General features: G+C 36.1%; 2 protein-coding genes across 3 annotated transcripts in view; one reads left to right on the top strand and one right to left on the bottom strand.

Moving 5' to 3' along the window:
• Positions 1-1,187: 1,187 nt before the first annotated feature.
• Positions 1,188-13,819, bottom strand: prtfdc1b (phosphoribosyl transferase domain containing 1b). 2 transcript variants are annotated; one of them, XM_065268117.1, is made up of 9 exons: positions 13,379-13,819; positions 9,042-9,148; positions 8,522-8,705; positions 7,378-7,443; positions 6,539-6,556; positions 5,301-5,383; positions 5,060-5,106; positions 4,350-4,426; positions 1,188-2,738 (listed from the first exon to the last, which is right to left on the bottom strand). In XM_065268117.1, exons 1-9 carry the CDS (start codon positions 13,673-13,675, stop codon positions 2,691-2,693), a joined length of 927 nt encoding a protein of 308 aa, XP_065124189.1. In that variant the 5' UTR covers positions 13,676-13,819; the 3' UTR covers positions 1,188-2,690. The 2 variants fall into 2 exon arrangements, with proteins under 2 accessions (XP_065124189.1, XP_065124198.1); XM_065268126.1 differs by lacking the exon at positions 13,379-13,819 and adding an exon at positions 9,371-9,602.
• The window catches only part of gpr158b (G protein-coupled receptor 158b), a 48,615-nt gene continuing 39,125 nt past the window's right edge, over positions 13,766-23,255 (top strand). The window contains exons 1-2 of the mRNA XM_065266002.1: positions 13,766-14,259; positions 21,413-21,518. Coding sequence (XP_065122074.1) covers positions 13,766-14,259; positions 21,413-21,518 — 600 coding nt within the window. The remainder of the gene's footprint in view (positions 14,260-21,412; positions 21,519-23,255) is intronic.

Genomic DNA, 23,255 nt, shown 5'->3' with positions numbered 1-23,255 from the left:
CTAGACAAAAAAAAAACACTAAGCCAGTTGAATACACAACACATTGTCTATATGTATCGGATAATCGAGGGCAAAGCTTACACATTACAGACATCTACCTAAAAACCCCTGTAACAGTAAAATTGGCATCCCTAAATGTGTCTTGAAAATAAAATATGTGATGATATAAAAAGGCTTGTCATTGAAACCAGTGACTGTGCAGCAAGTGGTGTTATTTTAGCTTTAACAATCAACATATAATCAATATAGTGACACAAATAAATCTTTAAAGGCAAACACCACTTTTTATATTTAACTATGTATTTACCTCAACTTAGACTAATTAATACATACCTATCTTTTTAATGTGTGCACTTAATCTTAGTACAGCACTTAGTGAATGTGTTAGCATTTAGCCTAGCCCCATTCATTCCATAGGATCCAAACAGGGATGAATTTAGAAGCCACCACTTCCATGTTTTCCCTATTTAAAGACTGTTACATGAGTAGTTACACGAGTAAGTATGGTGGCACAAAGCAAAACAAGGCGATTTTTTAGCAGATTAAAAAATGAGAACTATATTGTATGGTGTAAGAGCACTTAGTTTGCCGAGGTCAAGAACTGCAAACTAGGTGCTTTTCTGCCATACAATATAGTTCTCATTTTTATCCACTTAGAAAATCGCCACATTTTATTTATACTTAGTCGTGTAACTACTTATGTAACAGGTCTTTAAATATAGGGAAAACCTGGAAGTATTTGTTGGCTTCTAAATTCATCCCTGTTTGGATCCTAAGGATTGAATGGGGCTAGGCTAAATGCTAACACATTCATGATGCGCTGTACTAAGATTAAGTGCATGCATTATAAAAAGGTAGGTATGTATTAATTTGTCTAAGTTGAGGAAAGAACATATTGTAAAATATTGAAAAACAAAGGTGTTTTCCTTTAACAACACGGATGTTGTAACAAAATGAGCTGTGTTGTTAGGTCTTCATGATAGTCTGTAGCCTATACTGTATATGGTCCACCTTTAATGTAAATCCATGAGTTGATCCGACTTTAAAGTTAATAGACCGAATAGCTGAAAATCATATGTTCAACAGACTAGAAAAAAGGCTCTGGTGAGTCATTGTGGATTTTATTTCCAACATTTGGAAGGCATCAATTTAGGAGAAAAGCAATGGATGCCTGTAACTTACAAACATGGTTAAACTGTCGCCAACTGTTAAACACACTGGGGGATCCATTAATGACTTAGGCGGCCCTGCTGTGGGAGTCATTATGTCTTATGATGGCTCTACAGGCTTGCTTAATGGCCAAGAAATCAAACCATTTAACAGGGTCCATTCGTTCACTAGGGACATTCTTTAAATGTTCCAGGATGATAAGGCAAAGGAAGTCAAGCACGGGACAAGTTTATGAGCGCTAAACCTAAAGCTATCTATGTCTGGCCTTATTCAACCTGGATTGGAAGTTATAGCGAACTTACTACAAGCCTTTAACCATTTTGCATTCTCAAAACGGTACCAGGAAATAAATAGTGCCATTAAAATATTATTAATAATAATTACTTATGAGTTACCTGTCTCAGTCAGTCCACCCATCTAATCTAACCTATGTAAGGGTTTTAGATAAAGCACTGACAAGCCCAAAGCAAAGTTTGTCCTGACTAAGAATTTTTTAATAACATTCCAAGAGCAAAAATCAATTTCGAAAAAATGCATTTCTTTTTCTAAAAACAATGATGAGAAATGTGAATGTGATATTACTGTTGTACCTTTAAAACCACATTTACATAGTTTCCCATCAGGCACACCTGAGACGTGACATTGTATCTGACAAAAAACACACAACAAAATTCACATGCACCAAACAACAAAGAAACTGGGCAGATGAAACAATAAGTAATAGAGGCTGTTACATAACACACACCCATACCAGCTCTGTTGTACTTCATTCCTTTGTGTTTGTGTACAGGTGTGTGTGTGGCATGTTTGAGTTCTTTCACTGAAGTATGAACGCGGCTCTATGCAATAATACCACATTGAATGGATCATAAACAAACAGGCATGCTTTCATCTGTATTGTTCAGTACATGAAGTAAAAGTGACGTACATTACAAAAAAAAAACAATGAATACGAAATCTCATTTTAATGCTGTTAAAATATAATAAAATGCATTATAAAATGTAAACATGAATACAAAACAACAAAGCTTATAAAAGTATCTCGTACATTTTTTAAGCCATTTCACATTTGATCGTTTCTGAAAGAAACTGGCTGGTGAGTAGGTAGCATAATGTATGTGTTAAGTGTTATAAATTACCAAGCCTAATTTATGACAGCATACGTAAACAACTTCACATGGATGGGTAAAATACAACAGTTAAAAATATGTAACAGTCTTGAACACACCTTGTAATAAAAACACCCAATAAACTGACTGATTGACAGACAAATAGCCTCTTAATCCCAATAGCTATGTTTGGAATAGAATACTGTAACATAAGTATGCACATTTTCATACTTCCTACATTTGCTAAAAACAGTGCCTAGTATGCTGCACAGTATTTAGCAAGTAGTAAGCAGGATTTACAATTACAAACAGCCAAGAAACATCTTTGCTCATACTGTATGTGATGCATGAACGGCCTCCATCCTCCCGAGTCAAATTCATATGTTGATCTAAGGGGTGAGTTTGTCATCGTCAGACCTTAAATTTCTGTTTGGCACTATCACTGATCACACATAAGTGCTGTGAAAGAGAGAAGAGAAAAGAAAAAGATCCCCATAAGTCATTTTCCACAGCACGCATATCAAAGCAAATACATCTGCTATTCAGATCTCCCTTTATAATGTAGACATGGGTTCTACAACACAACTAAAATGGAAGTGAATGACTTGTATGCTTGACTCACAGTTTATTCTAATAATGTTTGTATGTTGCTAAGGGGTACAATGTATTTTAGGATTATCAAATAAATGCAAAGTATACAAAGTACTTCAATTAAAGTATCCTTCTGCAATGCATTCTGGAATTGCCAGTTCTTGACGAGGTTTTGATCAAAATGAAGCACATAACAAAGCAGCATAAAATTGCAGCTTAACATTTTTCAGAACAGAAACATGACTACGATATCTCACGATGCTGTTTAGGTTAGCAACTCACTAGGTAGGAGATCTACTGTCTATGATGTATGCATGTGATAGATAGATAGATTCTAGATTGTTAGATAATTAGGTCGAAAAGCCCCGGGCGTTCTCTGAAGTGGGTGTCATTTTTCACAACAGCTCACTTACCCCTAGCAACCAACCCTCCAAATGGAGATAAATAGAACACTACGCAGCTACAGAGAGACTTTCCTTCCTAATTCTCATACTGCTAATGCTGTCATTTCCCACTTTGAGTAAACTTAATAGGCTTGGTACAATAATACATCATTACAGATCAGATAAAGGGAACCTCCACTTAAAAAAAATGCTAATTTTTATAGAGTTTAATAGAGTTAAACATTTGATTTTTACCATTTTGGAATCCATTCAGCCGATCTCTGGGTTTGGCAGTAACACTTTCAGCATAGCTTAGCATAATCCATTGAATCTGATTAGACCATTAGCATCGCACAAAATGTTTTTGTAAATTTTATAAAAAACAAAGAGTTATTTTTTCTATAACATGACTGCAGGAGGCGCATTGATATTAAGCAGTGTCCAAAAATAGTCCCCTTGGTAACTTTCAATAGCACGGGACTATTTTCGGCTGCTGCGTAATATCATTGTGCCTCCTGCAGCCATGTTACAGCAGCAAAGCCCTTGATTATTACGCCAGTTTGAGAGTATAGCTCCTAGCCATTTCAGCCTAGATAATCTCAACTTTTAATTTTCTGTCTGTCTTAGTACACGATGTAACTACAGAAGAGTCAAGTTTTAAATAGGAAAATATAGAAACTTTGATTATTTTTGAGTGCGATGCTAATGGTCTAATCAGATTCAATGGATTGTGCTAAGCTATGCTAAAAGTGGTACCGCCAGACCCGGAGATCAGCTGAATGGATTCCAAAATGGTAAAAATCTAAGAGTGTCCCTTTTATAAACAGACATAACCGTTAAAAGAGAAGTTATGCATATTTATCTGTATTTTACAGCTATGCTGATCTCACTCCAGTTGTTGCTTTTCAGCTTTGGAATATGTGTGACACATGGGTGGAGTTCTTTCCTAGGGGAGGTTCTCACAATAAGCTTTTAAAACACTTTTTGACAGAAGTGTCAAACAACATTTGCGCAGATACACAGAATTGAGATGGAATTAAATGTTAACATTTTAATAGATCTAACACTGAACATTTGTTGATAAAGGGGCTCTTACATGCAGATCTCTGAAGTATTCATTGTAATCCAAGGCATAACCGACCACAAAACGATTGGCAATCTCAAATCCAACATCTGCAATATAGATCACATCATTTAAATTTACATTTATGCATTTTTATCCAAAACAATTTACAGGGCATTAAGAGGTATACATTTTTAACAGTATGTGTGATTCCTGGGTTCAAACCCATAATCTTTTGCACTGCTAATGCAATGCTCTACTACTGATGTATACAGGAGCACTAAAATATAATTTAAGAGCCATCACAAAAATTCCCTTTGGGGATCTTTAAAAAATGTCTTAAAGTCTGCAAAAACAGTGCTGATTTTCTGTGAAATATTAGATAAACTGATAAAAACAAATCATATGCAAAAAATTCATCAAAAAATTCAAACGATGTCATAATTTGCCTACCCATATGTCTTTCTAAACCCGTTTGATTTTTCTTTCATCTTTGGAATGCAAATGAAATGTAAGATAGACTGTCTAGGCTGCTCTCTAAAGCGGACAAAAATCTATTAAAACATCTTATGTGCTATTATAAATCCTCTGAGGCCATATGACAGCTTTATGTGAGAAAAAGACCACTGATGAAATATGGTCCAAAGAATGGAGTTAAACAGGTGTAGAAGAACATAACAGAATAGTGAGATGAAGACAAAGTAATATTAGGGGAAGCTATTCCATAAATAAGTATTACTTACAGTCTGGCAGGTAACCTGTCCCACTAGGCACCCTCTTCACCAGCAAACTGCAACAAATACAAAATTATTCGCAGATATTATAAATATCCACACAAACAGGCATGCATACATGCATGCATTTATACACACAAACAAACGCACTCCAGCTGTATTGACAAAGCAAAATGGGTGACTATATGAGAATGTGGTTCAGGTATGCAGTAATCTTTTGTTTCTGTTTAGCTTCAGTCCATAAACTCACCTTGCTACTTTGATCATCTTGGGCCTGAAGGCTTTAACGTGATCTAGCAGAGTCTTCATGGTCTTTCCAGTGTCCACAATGGCCTGTGGGAATGAAGAAACTCAGATCATTAAAAACAACCAAAAGTAATACAACAAATAAATCAGCAAAGATCATTTGAGTTTTTAATGTAGCTATACATAATATAATGTAATATGACACAATATGATTTAAGTAAGGAATAATTGACGACGGGCCGTTGAATTATTTGAAAATAATGCACAACCAAGGTCCTAATGTTGAGGCAAGACGTTAAGCAGAGTGCCATTACACCATGTGTGTGCATTATTTATAGACGGTTTCAGCAGTAACAACATAAACAAGCGGCTGTCGTGGTCCGCACGTAACTTCCGGTAAACTCCGCTAAGAATAAATAACAACAAAGTTCTTTAAACGTAGTTTATTTATATAACCAGCAAAAAAACAACACATAGATTACCTAGGAAACCAAAACATTTGTTATTTTCGACGAGGCATTTGTTCAAAAGATCAGTTTAGCCCATTAAAAAAACAAAACCGGAAGTAAAGTTTGGATCCAGACGTGTATCGCGTCAGCGCACGTGCGTCAGATGAAACCGTCTATATATCATATATTATATTACATTATATTAGGTACCACAAACATTGATCTGGTGGTAATTTTAAGACAATTAACAGGTTAGGTGTGCGTTGTACAGTAAAATTATCAACATCTGTGGAAAATTTCTCAGATAAAATCAGAATACAGCATTCAACAGGCCTGTGTCATAAATATAATATGAGAAGATTCCATGAAGTGTGTACTTTTAGACAAAATACAGGCATAATTACAATGTAAATGTTTATGAATATAATTAAAAATATAAATAGATAACAGATAAAAGTTAGTTATGGTCATTCTGTTTAAGGTTGTATAAATCAGTATACAGCAAACATGACATTATTGTTTGTGGAACCTTTGCTAAACTTAAGCATGGGGGATAGTTTCTTTTTTTCCCCAAATCACCCTGATCACTGATTAAACCTTTTTAGGGACAATTGGAAGCATAAAAATAGTACATGCTTGACTAACCTTTAAAATGCTCAATCGAATTAAATGAATGAGGCAGTAAGAAGAAGAATTTCCATAAAAGACATGAAAAAGACCTACATAGACTATTCCTTTGAAAGGATAATAAAGAGAAGAGAGAGAATTATGAGTTCATCAAGACAGACTTTACCTCCACAATAAGGACATTCTTCAGTACATGTAAAGAGAAAGACAAAACATAAGTGACTATAAATGCTTTGGGTGTATAAACATCACAACATTCATCAAAGAACACAGACACACACACACAGACTCGAAGTAGGGCACTCATAATGTTAAGCGGGAAAATCTCATGAAACATACGAGAAGACCATGTCTGAGGTCCCCAAATCATGTGCAAAAAAACTAGAAATGTTATTTTGTTAAAAAATAAAATAAATAAATGATATTTTTTATGATTTAAGTTTTTCATTGAGACATGTTTATGATAACAAAATCACATCCCTGCAATACTCGTACTCGCATTTTTGCTGAAATACTATAGAGAAACAATGATGCATTAAATAAGAATTTGAGGGAAAATAAGATTGCAATGAAATGTTCCAATGCTTTAAATCCTAGTGGTCCTTAATAAAGGCATAATTTTCTTTATGAATTTTTTTATAATGTGGTAAAACGCTTCTTGGACATGTTTTGTGGGATTCATTTAAAAATAGATTTGATTTTAACTTACTTGGGTTATAATGGTATGACATATTTTAATGAAAAACAAACCATGAGAGGGTAACATTTGTTTATTGCTGTCTGTAGGCCTCCAAATCAATTGAAAATATATTAACATTTTTTGTCCAAACTCCATTAATTCAACACTGTGACATAAACAAAAAGCTCAGCAGAAAAGTTAAATTTTCTCTGCCATATCAAAATATCGGCAACAAGAAATAAATAAAACATCAACTGAAAACTACAGTACTTAACTTATTTTTTGCTAAATTACTGCTTAATAAAAAAGATCAAGAATGTTTTTACCTTTCCACTCAGCGCAGACAGATTCTCTGCTCCTTCTATATGGAGAACTTCAGTTGACTGGTCATTCTGGTTTGTAATTAAAATAAAACATGTTAAATAATAATAATAATAATTACAATAATACATTTATTGCAGTAGTATTGGCAGTATTTCAGTCTTGTATATTGGCCAAACCTCTAATAACTTTTTTTCAGACAAAGTGCTATAAGAGTACAATAAATGCAAGCTTTCCAAGACCAAACTGTGTTCATCACCGTATTTCGAGGCTTTAGTTTAAATATTTCAGAAATGCTGTGAAACATGAGACTATTGACAAAACGATGACCTCTCTTTAAACCATCTTTATATCATTTCTTCACAATGCTGAAAGTAGAAATCAATTGACCATACAATTTTAAAGCGGGGATGAACCCAGACTTGAAAAATATGAAGTAATCATGCCATCTGTTGCCTAAAACATGCACTGCAGTCAACACATACAACACTAACAGTGAAGTAGTAAATACAGCACACTGTTTATTCAGGTTAAGCTAACATTATATGGCATTCTTAACCCATCTCAGTTTTGTAGTCCTAGTTTTGTAAAAAAGTCACAAAAGAAGATATTTTGATAATTGATGGCAACCACACAGTTGCCGTTACCCAATGACTTCCATAATAGGAAAACAAATACTATGGAAGTGAATAGGTACTGGCAGTTGTGTGCTTAACATCTTTTATTGAAAATATCTTACTTTGTGTTAAAAAAAGAAACTCTAAAGAAAAATAGGTTTAGAACAAAATGAGGGTGAATAAATGATCACAAAATTTTCATTTTTGGGTGAAGTATACCATTAGCAGAAAACAACATGCCGTTTAAATTCAATTCATTATGACCATAACAGCATGCGGAGATGATCATAAACAAATGTCCATTTGTGAAAATAAATATTTGTGATTCATCACATGATCTGACGCTATTTTAGTGTGACGGTTCTGATTATGCTGCTAATCATGTTCAAGTGGCCCAGTATTCAAAATAAGGTAAAAGGGCAAATCATAAATGATGTAACATATAATAATTTAGTAATATAAAATAAAAATAGTAACAAAACAGTAAGTGTCATGTCAGTAAACTCCAATTTAATATCACCAGGGTGCTCACCAGGTAGCTTTTCAGACGTATGAAGTCCACTCTCATGGGAAGAGTCTTGCTGGAGTTACAGCAAAGGACTTTAATGCGTTCCACAAGGTCAGCACAGAACTGATAGCCGCCCTTTAACACACACAGCACCACAATGTCGTGATCACCAAGATCATCCATGATGTTTCTTGCCAGTCTCTCTATCCTGCAAAAACCCATAACACAGTATAATTGTTTATTTGTTCAACAATTAAAAAACAGTGTAAAAAATTATATATATATAAAAAAAGAGTTAAATGGCAAAAGGCCGTTCAGAGAATCTAAAAATGCAGACACATGGGGTATTAAAAAGTTTTCATGCAACATGCAACCAACTTCGTCAAATAATCTAGCAAAAACAAAATATTCGCCTAATACAAAGCCAGTGATGATAATAACAGTTTGACCCAAATAAAAAAAACATGATAACCAAGTGTGTTGCATGCTGGTGGCACTGAAGACGACATCATCATCATCTGCGAATGACGTCACAAGAATTTACCTATCCATGATAACGCCATGCGGGATGTATACGCACTCCAGATCCCCTGAGTAATGTTTGGGATATGTGAAAAGATCCAAAGGGTATCCAGGCCAGTCGTCTCGGATCTGTAAAGCAAAGTTGAGCTGAGATGATAAATAGGCATTTCCTTAAAAAGAATTCCCATTTAAACTAGTCATTGCTGCAGGGCTAACTTCAACGTGGTCGTGCACTTCCAAAGTTTCTCGTACATTTAAATCGGCAAGATTTAGCTCGTTTAAAACGAATACAACTTTATGAACTATGTGCTTCTGCGAGTCGGCTCGTTTTCTATAATTGTGTTTCCTCACCTCGATGCCTCTACGCATGTCTGTTTGTTTGCTTTTCGATACTGCCATGTTGCTTATTCGTCTACCAAGCTACCAAATGAATTAAACTCCGCTCGCGTCCACATTGGAGGAGTAGAGTTGATGACGAAACTCGGTATGACGTCACCAGTAGGCTCTGGGCGTTCCGACTCCATAAGGCGCTGCGCAAACCGCTCATAATATGACATCAAGGTACCGCGAGAGCGATTCGAAAGCTGTGCTCGCGCAGTACTGCGCAGCGCCATATGAAGCCGAACACACTTCTAGTGGTGGAACGGTATATGATAAAATTGATGAAATCTGGGTTAGGTAAATGCTCTAGAAATTGGAAAGCCCTGTGTTAGAAAGAAATGTTTAACTTATTCTTTTTCTTTTGACAAACTCATCGAAGTAATTTAAAGTGTATGACAGGGTCATTTTACCCCAGCAGTGTGTCCTGTCCAGAAATATATAATTTAAATACAATTTTTTTATTAGTGTCCCATGTGTGTTCCCTGTGGATCAAACCTATAACATTTGCGTTGCTGACACAATGTACTACCACTTGAGTCTCTTTTTACTTAGCGTAACTTAAGGTTACTCCTGGAGGGATTATCTCTAGAAAGTTTTTGAATATTCTTCTGTTTGATTTGAGATTGACTCAAAAAAGTTCGCTTTGCTCCACTGCAGCCCTTTTGTTACTTGTGTTTTGAAACAGCATTCATTTAAACAAATTAAAGTTTTGAAATTTTAATGTATTTCTAAACTTTGTCAATTTGCATAAGGTACAAAGAGTGCTGTTTTTCGATAGATCCAACTGACAAAAAAAAAAGTTAAATACTGATCCAACACTCTAAAAATGTCTGGGTTATTTATTTTCAACCCATGCTGGCAAATATTGGACATAACACATGCTGGGTTAAAAATTACCCAATACTGGGATGTTGATATGTAACCATGGGTTATAATAAACCAGCGGTTGGGTTAAAGCAACCCATCATTAGGCCAATTTTAACCTAACTTGTGTTCTCTCCAATATTTACCCAGCATGGGTTGAAAACGACCCATTTACATTAATAGAGTAAATGTTTAGATCCAGTTAACAGAGGTGACTAACAAATACAGCAAATGCTTCAGCGCAAAAAAGTCCACAATTGTATAGAAAATAACTTCATGTTATTGACGCGTCTAAAATTAAATGGGCCACAGCGACCAGCTCTAAGTGAGAACGGCTTCTGTTTCCATGGATGATAGGAAAACTACTGTGCTATTTTTAGCTGTCAAGTGAGATCCTTCTACAATCCACTGCTGAAGATTGTGCTAAGCCCTGACAACTTTAACTGGTTTGTGTTTCTGTACATCTGTTCATCCATCCATCCATGCATCGATCTATAATTCCATCCATCCATAAATCCACCCATCCATCCATCTATCTAAATATAAAAAACAGTTGCAATAATTGCTTTATTTTTGAATTGCTTTATTCAACTCAGCTGATCCCTGCATCATAATTGCATGCATTTAAAAATTTTTTTTTAACAAAAAATAAAACTGCAAGCAAATTTAAAGGCGGGGTGCATGATCTCTAAAAGCCAATGTTGACATTTGAAATCACCTAAACAAACACGCCCCTACCCCAATAGAATCTGGACCTTCTTTTGATAGACCTGCACCACACATAAGCAACCCAGGCAATGGTGTTGATTAGTAAACATTAGGGCTGTAACGATTAATCATGTGTACCATTAAAATGCCTGTTTAAAATTGATTCTGAATCGCAAGGCTACGATTCTGTGTTTCATGCACAGCTTGTGTGTGTACTACTGTACCGCATTTGGTCGTTAGGAAGTCATCTAATATTAATCTAAAATCAAAGTCTAAAAAGTCGGAGTTGTTTATAACATGCATTTAAAAGGAAACACTCGTTAAACAAAAACATTCAAAATTTTCTGTTTTATCATGAAAATACCTGAAACAATTTTAAGAACAGCAATATAAATATTCCTATAGACATTTACTTGAATAGCGTTTGTAATGCTACTTCTTCTGTGGCACAAAGGGAGTTACTGCACGAGAGCGCCCCCTGGCTTTGGGATGTGCCGGGATTTCACCGAAATTAATTTATTGAGAAAACACGCATTTGCACAATTAATTGTTACAGCCCAAGTAGACATGCCCCTTACTGCTAATTGGCTACAAGTGTGTTTTGGTACTCGTCCCAACTCCCTTTTTCAAAAATCATGCAACTGTATTTAAAAAACACAGTAAACCTGTAAAACTGTAGAAAACCCTTGTGAAAGGTTCTTGAATTTTCTTGTGAATTTTCTTGTGAATTTTCTTCACAAAATTTTATGTGTCTCCTATACTAAAAATTCCAGCAAAGACCAACATAAGCTGGTAGCTGGTTTTAGCTGGTTTAAGGTGGTAGTAGCTGGTCTACCCTTACGAAAATAAACCATGGTTTTACTACAGTTAAAAAAAACATGGTTACTGTAGTAAAACCATGGTAACTACAAAATAACCATGGTTTTGACAACCATGGTTTACAAAAACCATATAGAGTTAAACCATGGTTAGTGTAGTAAAACCATAGTTTTGCTGATAGTAATCAATACACCAAAAAACATGGTTACTACACTTTTACAACAAAACCTTACAGTTAACTTAACTCAAACCATTTAAGTAAACCGGTTGCATTAGACCATTTAAGTTTTAAAACACATAAATTTAAGTCCTGTGAACTTGAGTCATGTGCAATTATGCACTTATATTTAAGTAGTGTGAACTTGAATATAAGTGCATAACTGCATATGACTCCATTTGTTTAAGTTCACAGTACTCAAATGTATGTGTTTTAAAACGAATGCAACCGGTTTACTTAAATGGTTTGAGTTGAGTTGACTTTTAGGTTTTACAGTGCATGGTTAATTTCCTTAAAGGCTAAGCTATAAGTCCAGCTAGACCAGCTTAAAAAGTGACCAAAACACAGCTAGACCAGCTTAAAAAGTGACCAAAACACAGCTAGACCAGCTTAAAAACTGACCAAAACACAGCTAGACCTGCTTGCTACACAGCAATACCAGCTAAAACCAAGCTGGGAGACCAGCTTAAACCAGCTCACCAGCTTATGCTGGCCTTAGCTGGATGTTTCAGCCCATAATTAGTCTATTTTTCTTATATTTGTAAGATGCATCATGTTTTGCCTTTGTTTTACTTAATTTAACAAACCCACACAAACAAAACATATAAGCCCATTTATATATAATCCCGGCTTTTTACCTGATAGGAACATTGTTTAGATTTTAAATATTTTATAAGCTCACTTTTAACAAATGCAGACCATCCGCGAGGAAACCCCGTTTATTTTCAAATATCACAAAAACGCTTTAATCATTCATAAATATAATGTCAAATATGTTATTAACATTATCTGGGAATAAACCTGCAAATGTCGCGACTGGCCAATCAGAATCAAGCATTTTAACGAGCCGTGTAATAAAAGAAAATAGATGATAGTGAGAACACATCGGACAACCATCCCTTGTGTTTTCAGCACTGGACAGCTCCACTCGTCTCTCTTCACCCCACCCAAATGCACAAGATTGACAGGAGAAATGGCCATACACAAGTCTCGAATACAGTAATGAGGGAAAAAAGGCTTTTGAAAGAATCGGTCCCCCGCACGCTTTAAGCATTGAGTGAAGGGACTATTGAACAATGCTGCAACCTACAGGAGAAACAAATGGTGCGAAGTCAAAGCCTTGATTTCGCTCTCAAAACTGTATTCGCGAGAGAAGCGGCATTGCTATTTAAGGACTATGAGTAACCCGACTTGACAATAACATCAAGACATGTTTATCGTGTTAGGTGCAGGGTGCCACAGTACGCCAGTGATCTACAGATGTAGATCTCGTGCTGATCTTGTGTTCAACAACTTTTAAGATTACACATCTACCCATGCTTGCACTTATGAAGTGGATCTCAATGGTTAATGTTATTAATCGTGCTTACTGGCGTCGAGGTATGGACGCATTCCTGCTCTGCCTTCTTCTGCAATTGGGCATCGCGAAGGGATCGAATTATGGCTACGTGGAATGGTCGGAGAGCGACAAAGAAATCACTGAAATCAGGGCGAAATATCCTGTTTACAGCACGCCTAATACTAAGGACACGCCGCACCACCACCCGACCATCTCCAACAACCCCTCCATCACCGAGCGAGCCGTGGTGGCGCATAAGATCGAAGAGGATCTTCCGCGGGTCGTCACCGCGTTTCTGCACACGGGCGACTCGAGCACTCTCAAGCATGTCAACTGCTCCAAACGATATGAGCTGAGGAGTCTCCGCGGGGGCGCTGATCTCTCATCGCATTACTCCTTTCAAAGCATCCTCGACACCATGGCGCACGCCACCAACTTCCTAAACATGCTTCTTCACGCCAACACGTCCAGGGAGCAACATATCAAGAGGGACATCCAGTGGTACCATGCGCTGGTGAGGAGTATGTTGGAAGGGAATCCCAAAATCCATCGGGCAGTGGTCACATTTCACACGGCGTCTCCAGAGGCGCACGGTCCGCAGTTATTTCTACAGGGGACCAGAGCCGAGAACCAAATCGTGCTTCAGGATCTCTCCGTCAGCGCGCACCATCGACTTAAAAACAGGACATCTGAGTCCGAGTGGTACAACGAGTTTAGGGACCGAAAGGGAGCTCACTTTCTCAAAAGTAGGGGGCTTCTGGTAGCACAGGGCGGATATGTTTTGGACAGAAGTCATGTGAAATGGTCTGCGCCCTATCTGGAGTGTGAACATGGCAGTTTTGTGCCACACTGGCTGTTGACACTGTCTGCAGGTTTCTATGGCTTGAAGAACAACACAGCTCCAGAGTTTAGGTAAGGCAATTACATTTATAAGTGACACATTTGGATTTGTAGCTCATTGACTTGAATTTATGGGAACATCATCTGTTTCATCAGCACTACAAAATATTTTTTATGGTTAATGGTGCCACGAAATCTATTTAGTAATAAGTTGAACATTTCAGCTAGATGTCTAATTATAATGAAAAAGAGCAGATCCAGGTATAACCATTTTATTACAAACTCAATTTTAAAAATATATGGATTTACATTAAAACACTGAAACGCAAAAGGATACTAAACAAAACTGTAAATAAAATTTTCCTGGGCGGATGTAATTTAAAAGCATAGTTTACCCAAAAATGAAAATTCTTTCATAATTTACTCACTCTCATGTTGTTACAAATTTCATTAAAATATTTAGTGTTCTGTTAAATAGGAAGATATTTTGAGGAATTTTCGTTCGCCCTACTTCCAAAGTAAAAAAGTATACTATGTAAGTGAATGGGGCTCACAAACATTTCTCAAAATATCTTCCTTCATGTTCGTCAGAACAAAGAAATTTATACAGGTTTGTAATAACATAGAGTGAGTAAATCATAACAGAATTTTCATTTTTGTGTAAACTATCCCTTTAAAATTCAGGTTCAAAAGCCAACTGGCCACTCCCCCAAACACAATGCCCAGGACATGTGACAACTTTTTGGTTGACTTTAGTTAATTTACACAAGTTACTAAAAAAATTGATGCATTAAACTAACATAAATAAGTAAAAAATTGAAAATAACTATTTATTAATGTATTTATTTGATGAATTATATGAGATAGCCACAGGAAAAGTGTCTTGGAAGCTCTTGTTTCCTTAGGAATTCCTATTGTGTGCTTTTTATTTATTTAGGCTCTACTAATTCAATATGAAATGTAACTCTCAAGCAGTTCATATGAAAACAAATTTACTGTGCAGTTTAGGTTGTTGAGCTTCACTTCCCTTGCTATCCCCTACACACATCAGTTCACAAATCCTGCTCCAAGCAATTTCAAAATGAACCAAACCATATATACATTTTTAAAGGTGCTGGCTGCCCGGCTTATCTTGAGCTTTGGGGTATCGTTGCACTTACATTGAACATTTGACGTTAGTGAATACTATAGTGCACTTAAGTGTTTGTGTTGTTTGCAACCTTTGGATTTTGATATTACAGCTGTAATGTTTTTCTGCCACATCTGACTCATGCAATAAAACCAAACAGTGGAACTGATATCTGGCAACATTCCTCTTTAAAGGTTAATAGTTTTTTTATTCAATGTTCTTTTGTATAAATCATTATGCTTTAGTGATGGACATGTCAGTGTGCTACCAGACAGTTGGTCTTAAACAAATTTCACTCATAGCTAGATTTGTAATACACCTGGTAAAAATGATTTCAAAGGATTTTTTCATTTTAAGAAGTTGAATTGTTTGTTAACATTGAAATGCACCAAAAGATGTTAATGTTTAATTTGGGTGTTTAACACATTTTGAGAACCATGCATTAAAATTTAGGAATGGCTATTCATGCTTATAGCCTATTATATTTTAATTTCATAATAGGTGCGTGTGTAATCATAAGCATACAAAGGTCAGCGTTATTTGCATAAGATTTTACGTCTGAGTATATCGTTTTTTAATGGTGTTTTGCTGTGGAATCCTGTGATTGCCTTTTTTAAGTTTTTCTTACTATACATTAGTTTTATTCCTGTGATTTAAGATGTTTATCTTTCTGCTCATCTACATATTAAAAGAGTTGAGGAAAACCTGTCTTTGGACGACAGGGTTGTAAATATCTTATTAACATCCCTCAACTTCAAGAACAGCACACTCAGCCAGATATTTCTCACTTGTCTCTCTCTCTCTCTCTCTCTCTCTCTCTTCTCGTCTCGCTCTCTTCCCTGTTCACGCTCCATTTTCTTTGCCTGAAGATTAGAGTGAGTCCTGGCAGTTTCAACTATCTGCAGGTGTCTGTGTTTCCTCTCTGAAGACAGATTGCTTCTGCCTTGTGTGTCTGCACTGGATTTGATAATGAAACGGGTAGAACTGAGGAGTGAAAAATGATGTGCTTGCCCATGTGAATTACAAGTATCATTTCAGTATTATTTCCCAAATGTGTCAGATAACAGCACCAAATGAATAGAAACCCCAGTAGAAAAGTTTAATTTACTCCTTGAATTCTGAGCCTTATACCTCAAGAAGTTGGTATTCACATTGCTTTACATTTTATTGGCCAATAAAAGTTTGGTTGCTTATATGGAAGTTTACATAATGGTTAAATAAAATAATTAATTAAACAAAAATTAATGATTTCTAGGTGTTACATAATTACAGATTTACACAAAATGACATCCTTATCCAAACCCAAATCTAACCCTAATGCAAGGCGACTGGTTTAAAAATCATAAAATATAAAAAAAATCATAAAAAAAAAGGTACAAACCAATACTTAAAGTGACTTCCTAACGCAAACACCAAATCTAAACATAAACCGAAGTGTCAATGGTTTGATACGTTCACGCAAAAAGGCGGAAAACCGTGTCAGTGTCACGCAAAAGACTAAAAAATGTACGTGACTAGCTAGGCACATAATTTCATCATACAGGGTTGCACCAACACATGATATCATGTTAAGTTATCTGCCATTGTTCGGACAGCCCCATTTCAAATTCATGCCATTAGTTGTCCAAAGGGCTTTAATAAATAAATGCTTTGGTAGTGCAGCAGAGCCAGTATTTAAAACAAAGCAGTATTTACACTTCTTATACAATACACCTAAAATAATAAATAGTAAAATGGTGAAAAGAAACAACTCTTTGTATATTTACAATCAATGCATTGATTTGTTTGTCAGTCTGTAGATGCAAAAAGTCTTCTCAAAGACACCTAAGAAGGAAAAACATTTACCCTACTATAAAAAGATTATGCGCATGCTCTACACCAGTGGTTTCCTATATTTATTCATTACAATTTTTATATTAGCTTGGCTTCTTTGATACATGTTAACATTTTAAACAATGATAAAACGTATCAACAAGTAAAATAAAAAATATAATAAAAGAAAAAAGTGTGGAGTAGACTAAATCAAAAAAGTAGCCTTCCATATAGTTTTATCCATTGTGGTAGCCCTTGCTCACAAAAAGGTTGAAGACCCTTGCTCTATACAGTATATAGCAGAGGTCTTTAATCTTTATCAGGCCAAGGACCCCTTAGGGGGCGTGCACACCAAAGCTTTTATGCCAGCGGCCGTTGTATGTTTTCAATTGTTTCCAATGGAAGTGCTGCGTTTTTCAAAAAAGCCAGCAGCTGGTGTTTTTTCCGTGCTAAAAGCCGGCGCTCAGCGATTTTTCCACGCACAGCGCCGACAGTTGAAATAGATTAAACTTTGGGTGATAAGCTCAGCTCATCAATGTCAGTTCTCACACGGCCGTCCAATCACAGTGGAGGAGGGGTGGGACAACTAAGAACAACTTTACTTTGTGCTGCATTATGACTGCTTCCGTCTTCCATCATCTCGCTTTCTGATTGGATATTGTTTCGTGTCACGTGATAATCTCAAGAGCGTGCATGCGTTTGTCCTCGGCGTTCCCCCCACACATAAGGATTTCTCATTGTAAATATTAAACATGTTTAATTTTTACGATTGGCGATCGAGGTGGCCCCGACGTTCTTCTGATCAGGTTTGAACACTCTTAAAGCAACACTATGTAGTTTTTTTACCTTTAAATAATGTCTCTAAAATGATTTCAGTGATAGAACAACTTTTAACTGGACAAATTGTACTGTTGCTGCAACCTGAGCAGCCTCCTAGCTGCTACAAGCACACTCTGAAAGTGGGGGTGGAGGGTAGGAAACACAGCCCAGCCCCTCCCCCTGCCTGCAGAAGAGTGTCTGATACCAGGCACTGTTGCGCTTTTCAACCACATGGGGGAGCTGTAAGTCATTTTTACATGGAAACTACATAGTGTTGCTTTAACACACCTCACACCAAGGGAAAATCATCTTGAGTCAATTTTATGTTTTTTCGAGTAAATAAAAATAAAGAAGAAATCAACAGACAACTGAAACTCACTATAAGTCTAAACTTTAAAGTCATTTTTCTCAGTTTCACACTCTAGCGAGTTAAAGTCTTTTGCCTTTGTAGGGCAGAATAGGCCCACAACAAGAAGATTTAGTTACAACAGTGTATGTACACTAATAAAGTTCTTAATTATAAAACCCACAGAAATGTTATAAATGTATTACAATTTAATGCAAAGCTAAACTGTTCCATGAAAAAAGATGCCATAACATACCCAACTCAAGCAGAACATTGAGTCAGTATAAAACAGCATGGCTCTCAGGTCTCAGATAACATGCCTTATGGGACAATGAAAGAAGAACCCCACTAATGGACTGCTATCTGGAGAAAGAGGCTGATGGCAACATCTCACATTTTACCATAATGAAGCAGAGTGCTGGATTTCCACCTTCTAGTTAGATTGTGTGAGAATGCTTGCATTTACATCTTACATCAACAACCAGCAGGATTTGACTGTCAGACTGATTGTATTTGTGCAGAGAACTGAAAACAAGACTTCACTTAAGAGCAACCAATGATAGCTCATCTCATTCTCTGAAGAAGGAAAGAAATGTCAAGTTATCAATACAAAGCACTGTACAAATGCTGTGCTGAATGAAAGGTTTGTGTTGTGTTCAACAATAATGTATGTATTTATAAAATAGCATATTTATAACATAATTAGGGCTGTCAATAGATTAAAATATTTAATCTAGATTAATCTCATGATTTCATGAGTTAATTTGCGATTAATCACAAATTAATCTCACATTTTTATCTGTTCTAAATTTACCTAAATGTAACACTTTTTAAGTTTTTAATGCTCTAATCAACATGAATTTGAACAAATATATATGCTATATGCAAATGTATGTTTACAACAGCCTGTTTACATTTTCAACAGAACCATCAGTCATAGTTTTATATATGATTTTTCCTTTCTGTTTGCTGCTGCATCATTTGTGACCTGTGCTAGTATGGCAAATTGAGTTGGGATGAGCACATTTTCAAAAAGTAGTTTTTATATTTTAACATTCTCTATTTAAAAACTTCAAAACAATTCATGATTTGTTGGAATCTGACAAACATGACAGAACTACACCTGTTTACGCAAAGCAAAAACAATATCAAAATATGTTACATATATGTTTTTCTTTTATTGTTTAATTTTGACATTGAGTTTAGATACTGTAGGCTAATGCAAGGGTTTAATACAATGATACACAACAGATACTTTTCCTCAACAGTTGCAAACATTCACTTCAGATATAACAGATTATAGGTCATACCTGCGTGAATTCTTGTCAAAACAGATATTTTTAAAACTGTAATTTTGTTTAGATGTCTGTATATATTGGGGTCGCGCACTCGCGCGTTTGTGTGCATGCGCTTTAGACGTCAGTGTCAGGAAGATCGCTTTTGAGTCTTGTCACTTTTAATAACTCGTTTAACATCAATCAGGTCCCGAACGTTATCCCTCAATAATTATTTTAACATCAAGCAAGTCCTGCAGTCTATTTTCTATCATTTCTGCATGTTTTTAAAACGAAACCAAAAAGTGAATGAAGACCCATCTTTGCTTTAGATTATGGATTTGGGACGGTACACCTCTCAGGAAACGTACAGATAAAGATCATTTTAGATGTTTAATGACCATTTAGGGCATTGGATTCGCTAGATGAGAGCTTAATGTTCTTATTTTTATGAAAACCTCCAACTCATCTAGACAGCGCGGCCCGGTCACTTGTCTCAATTCATCCAGCTGTGGGCTAGACCGAGGGTCAAACAGAAATTGCGTGTTCCGTTAATAAAATTAGTCCCGTTAAAATTAATTTGCGTTAACGCGTTATTAACGTTAATTTTGACAGCCCTAAAAATAATAAATAATTATTTTAAAGAGTCACTAGACTTTCTTTAAAAAAGGTTCATCTATGGCAGTGGTTCCCATCCCTTTTCACTTCAAGGCATCCTAGTTGCCCACAACAATATTTGAATGCCCCCCACTCACTCATTTTTTCCACATAAAATTAAATAGAACATGGAATGATTAGACAGATGTAAATTCGCTACTAAAAGGGCAAAAAAAATAAGAAACATCTTGACTTTTGCTTGTTTTAATGCTTGTTTTGTCCAATTTCTAATAATTAAAATTTTCTTGAGGCCCCCCTATGGGCCCCGACCCCGTGGTTGGGAAACACTGATCTATGGCAGAATTTCTCAAAGTGTGGGGCGGGCCCCACTGGTGGGGAATAGGAACTTTACAAGTTGGGCGTGACAAACAAGATGAAATTTGGTCATTTTTGTGCCCATCTGTTCCTATAATTCCCTTTTATTTTGTGCCACCATACTTACTCGTGTAACTACTCATGTAACAGTCTTTAAATAGGGAAAACATGAAAATGTTTGCTGGCTTCTAAATTCATTCGTGTTTGGATCCTAAGGAATGAATGGGGCTAAGCTAAATGCTAACACATTCACGACACGCTGTACAAAGATTAAGTGCACACATTGAAAAAAGATAGGTGTGTATTAATTCGTCTAGTTGAGGGAAGAACATAGTAAAAAATGTAAAAACTGTGGTGTTTTCCTTTAAGCATCTTTTATAAACATGCCTTAGAAAAAGATTACTGGTGTGTATCTTGAGACAAATCAATGGCACTGGCTTATTTTAAGATCTGTCAGTGCAAGTTATTTTCAGCTCAAACATCAGTCTAGTTCTATCCTTAAGCCTTGTCTGTGAAAATTCTAGATCTACTTTATCTTATCTATCTACTTTTTTACTAGATTTGTCTTTTGTGGTTTGCATAAATTTACTACAGTACAACACTTAAGTGTCACAATCAAGTTATTGTATTTTTGCATTATGTATGGCCTTCGTTCCTAGCTACAGTAAGTTGTTTGTAGCCTGCTTTCTGCCTCGACAGAGCAAACACAATCTGAATGTCACCAAAGTGGATCTTAAGCATCATTCAATTTACACAAATGACTTAAATCTAAACATACCTACTTCATTGTGTTGCTTTCAAAGTAGTGCTATTTGCTTCAGGAAATGCAAATCTAGTTTTATTGAAATGTTCTCATTCTCTCTCCTTCTATAGAGGAGTTGTACGTGTAGATGTTAATCTACAGGATGTGGACATTGACCAGTGCTCCAGCAGTGGCTGGTTTGCAGGCACTCATCGCTGTAACTTGACAACTATGGAGGTGAGCATCACTCTCTGCTTAATTCTCATTAATTATAACACACAACAGGTAGACTCATCTGTATTGAGATGTCTTTAGACCAAAGATCTGATAAATATTAATCATCAAACAAAGAAAACCCCTCAGATTTCTTACCATCTGTGAAAAGCATACCATCTGTAAAGCCTCACAGAAGCAATGGTTTAAAGCATTTTCTGCCTGTCAGTCATTTTGTGTTTTCTGTAGGACAGCTCATATATAGAGACAGAGCGCAACGCGTCATAACCTGAAAACCACGCCCACCTGGGGGAAAACAATCTGTCCATCTCTATTGACTTGACCTGTATTGCGAGACGCTGCCTCCTTGTCATTTCTGGCTTATAACAAAAAACAGAATAATGCCTGTTGTATGACAGGGTGTACAGCTAACAAGCCAAAAAACCCAGAAATAAATTTTTATAAGGTGTTGACCCCAAAAAACGAGCGTTTAAAGACACAAAAGTGAAAACAGGCAACTTTCATATAGTACTGCTATTAGTAGAACAGCGCCCACTAGAGGGAAACATAGGTGGTAATCCACTTTTTTCTCCTTAAAGGCTGGGTTTTACGGCTTGACAGATTATAAAAACTTATTTCTGGGTTTTTTGGCTTGTTAGCTGTACATTATAAGCCAGAAATGACAAGGACGCAGCCTCTCACAATACAAAGTCAATGTAGATGGTTGGATTGTTTTCCCCCCTGGTGGGCGTGGTTTTCAAATTAGCATAACTGCGCTCTGTCTGATCTGTTTATCATGCACAAACTGTATTTTGCTACAGTTGCTTTTATGATTCAAAATTTCATACTGCTCACAAGCAAAAAAAAACTTTTTAAGTAAAGTATTATTATGACAGATTTTGGTCGCCACAACCTGTAGTTACTGTAGTCTATGTCTTTTTTTCTGTTTTATCTTGTGTAGTTTGGTTAAAGATGATGAGAGCATGCCATGTCATGATGGATTTGGGCCAAAATTCAAAGCTGTTTGATGACTGGATGTCAGTGACAAAAAAAATTCAGTCAGTTTGCCAGTTTGTTTAATCTATTTTTATATAGTTCCATTTTAATATCATAATAGCATTGTTTTCCATTAGAACAGACATGGCACTTTTGGGGTATGACCTCTTGAGTTGAGAACTGTTTTAAAGCATTCAAATATTATGTAAAATGTTTAAATCTATCAGCACCGATTCTCCATTACAATTAATTTCGCCAAATGCAATATACAGAATATCTGGTTCAGTTTTTCACCTTGAAGCTTCAGTGTCCCCCCAGATTAGTTAGTTCATTAGATGTTTGTATTCTAGATGAAATAAATGGGGCATTTATCATCTGTTTTGACTCGAGTGTGTGCTAAGCTGCATTGGAAGTTGCTCCGTAAAAGCTAATTAGACCACCCAAGCTGTTCTGCCTCTGTGCCAATGAGAGTTTGCGCTGGCTTGGATGTTTCCGGAAGGCAAACTCTCGCACTAAATCGTATTACCGTGTGGGTTTATTATTACGTCATTGCACAACAGCGTGAAAGTGTGAAATGCTGAAAAGTCTTGTAGTGTACTGCTTGCTTTGTAAGGTTTTATACACGAAATGAAATGTAAGCGTGAGAAAATCCTTATTTTGCTGTGACAGATAGTATACACAAATCACTCAGATGCTGTTGAGTTTAGCACATCTTGACATATTTTTCTCTTTGTTACTAGGTGAGGATGTGCAATATGATAAAAA

Source organism: Paramisgurnus dabryanus, chromosome 6 (genome assembly GCF_030506205.2).
Source record: "Paramisgurnus dabryanus chromosome 6, PD_genome_1.1, whole genome shotgun sequence".
Taxonomy (NCBI): domain Eukaryota; kingdom Metazoa; phylum Chordata; class Actinopteri; order Cypriniformes; family Cobitidae; genus Paramisgurnus; species Paramisgurnus dabryanus.
The sequence above is the reverse complement of the archived record's forward strand: the minus strand, read 5'-3'. Positions and strand labels throughout refer to the sequence as shown.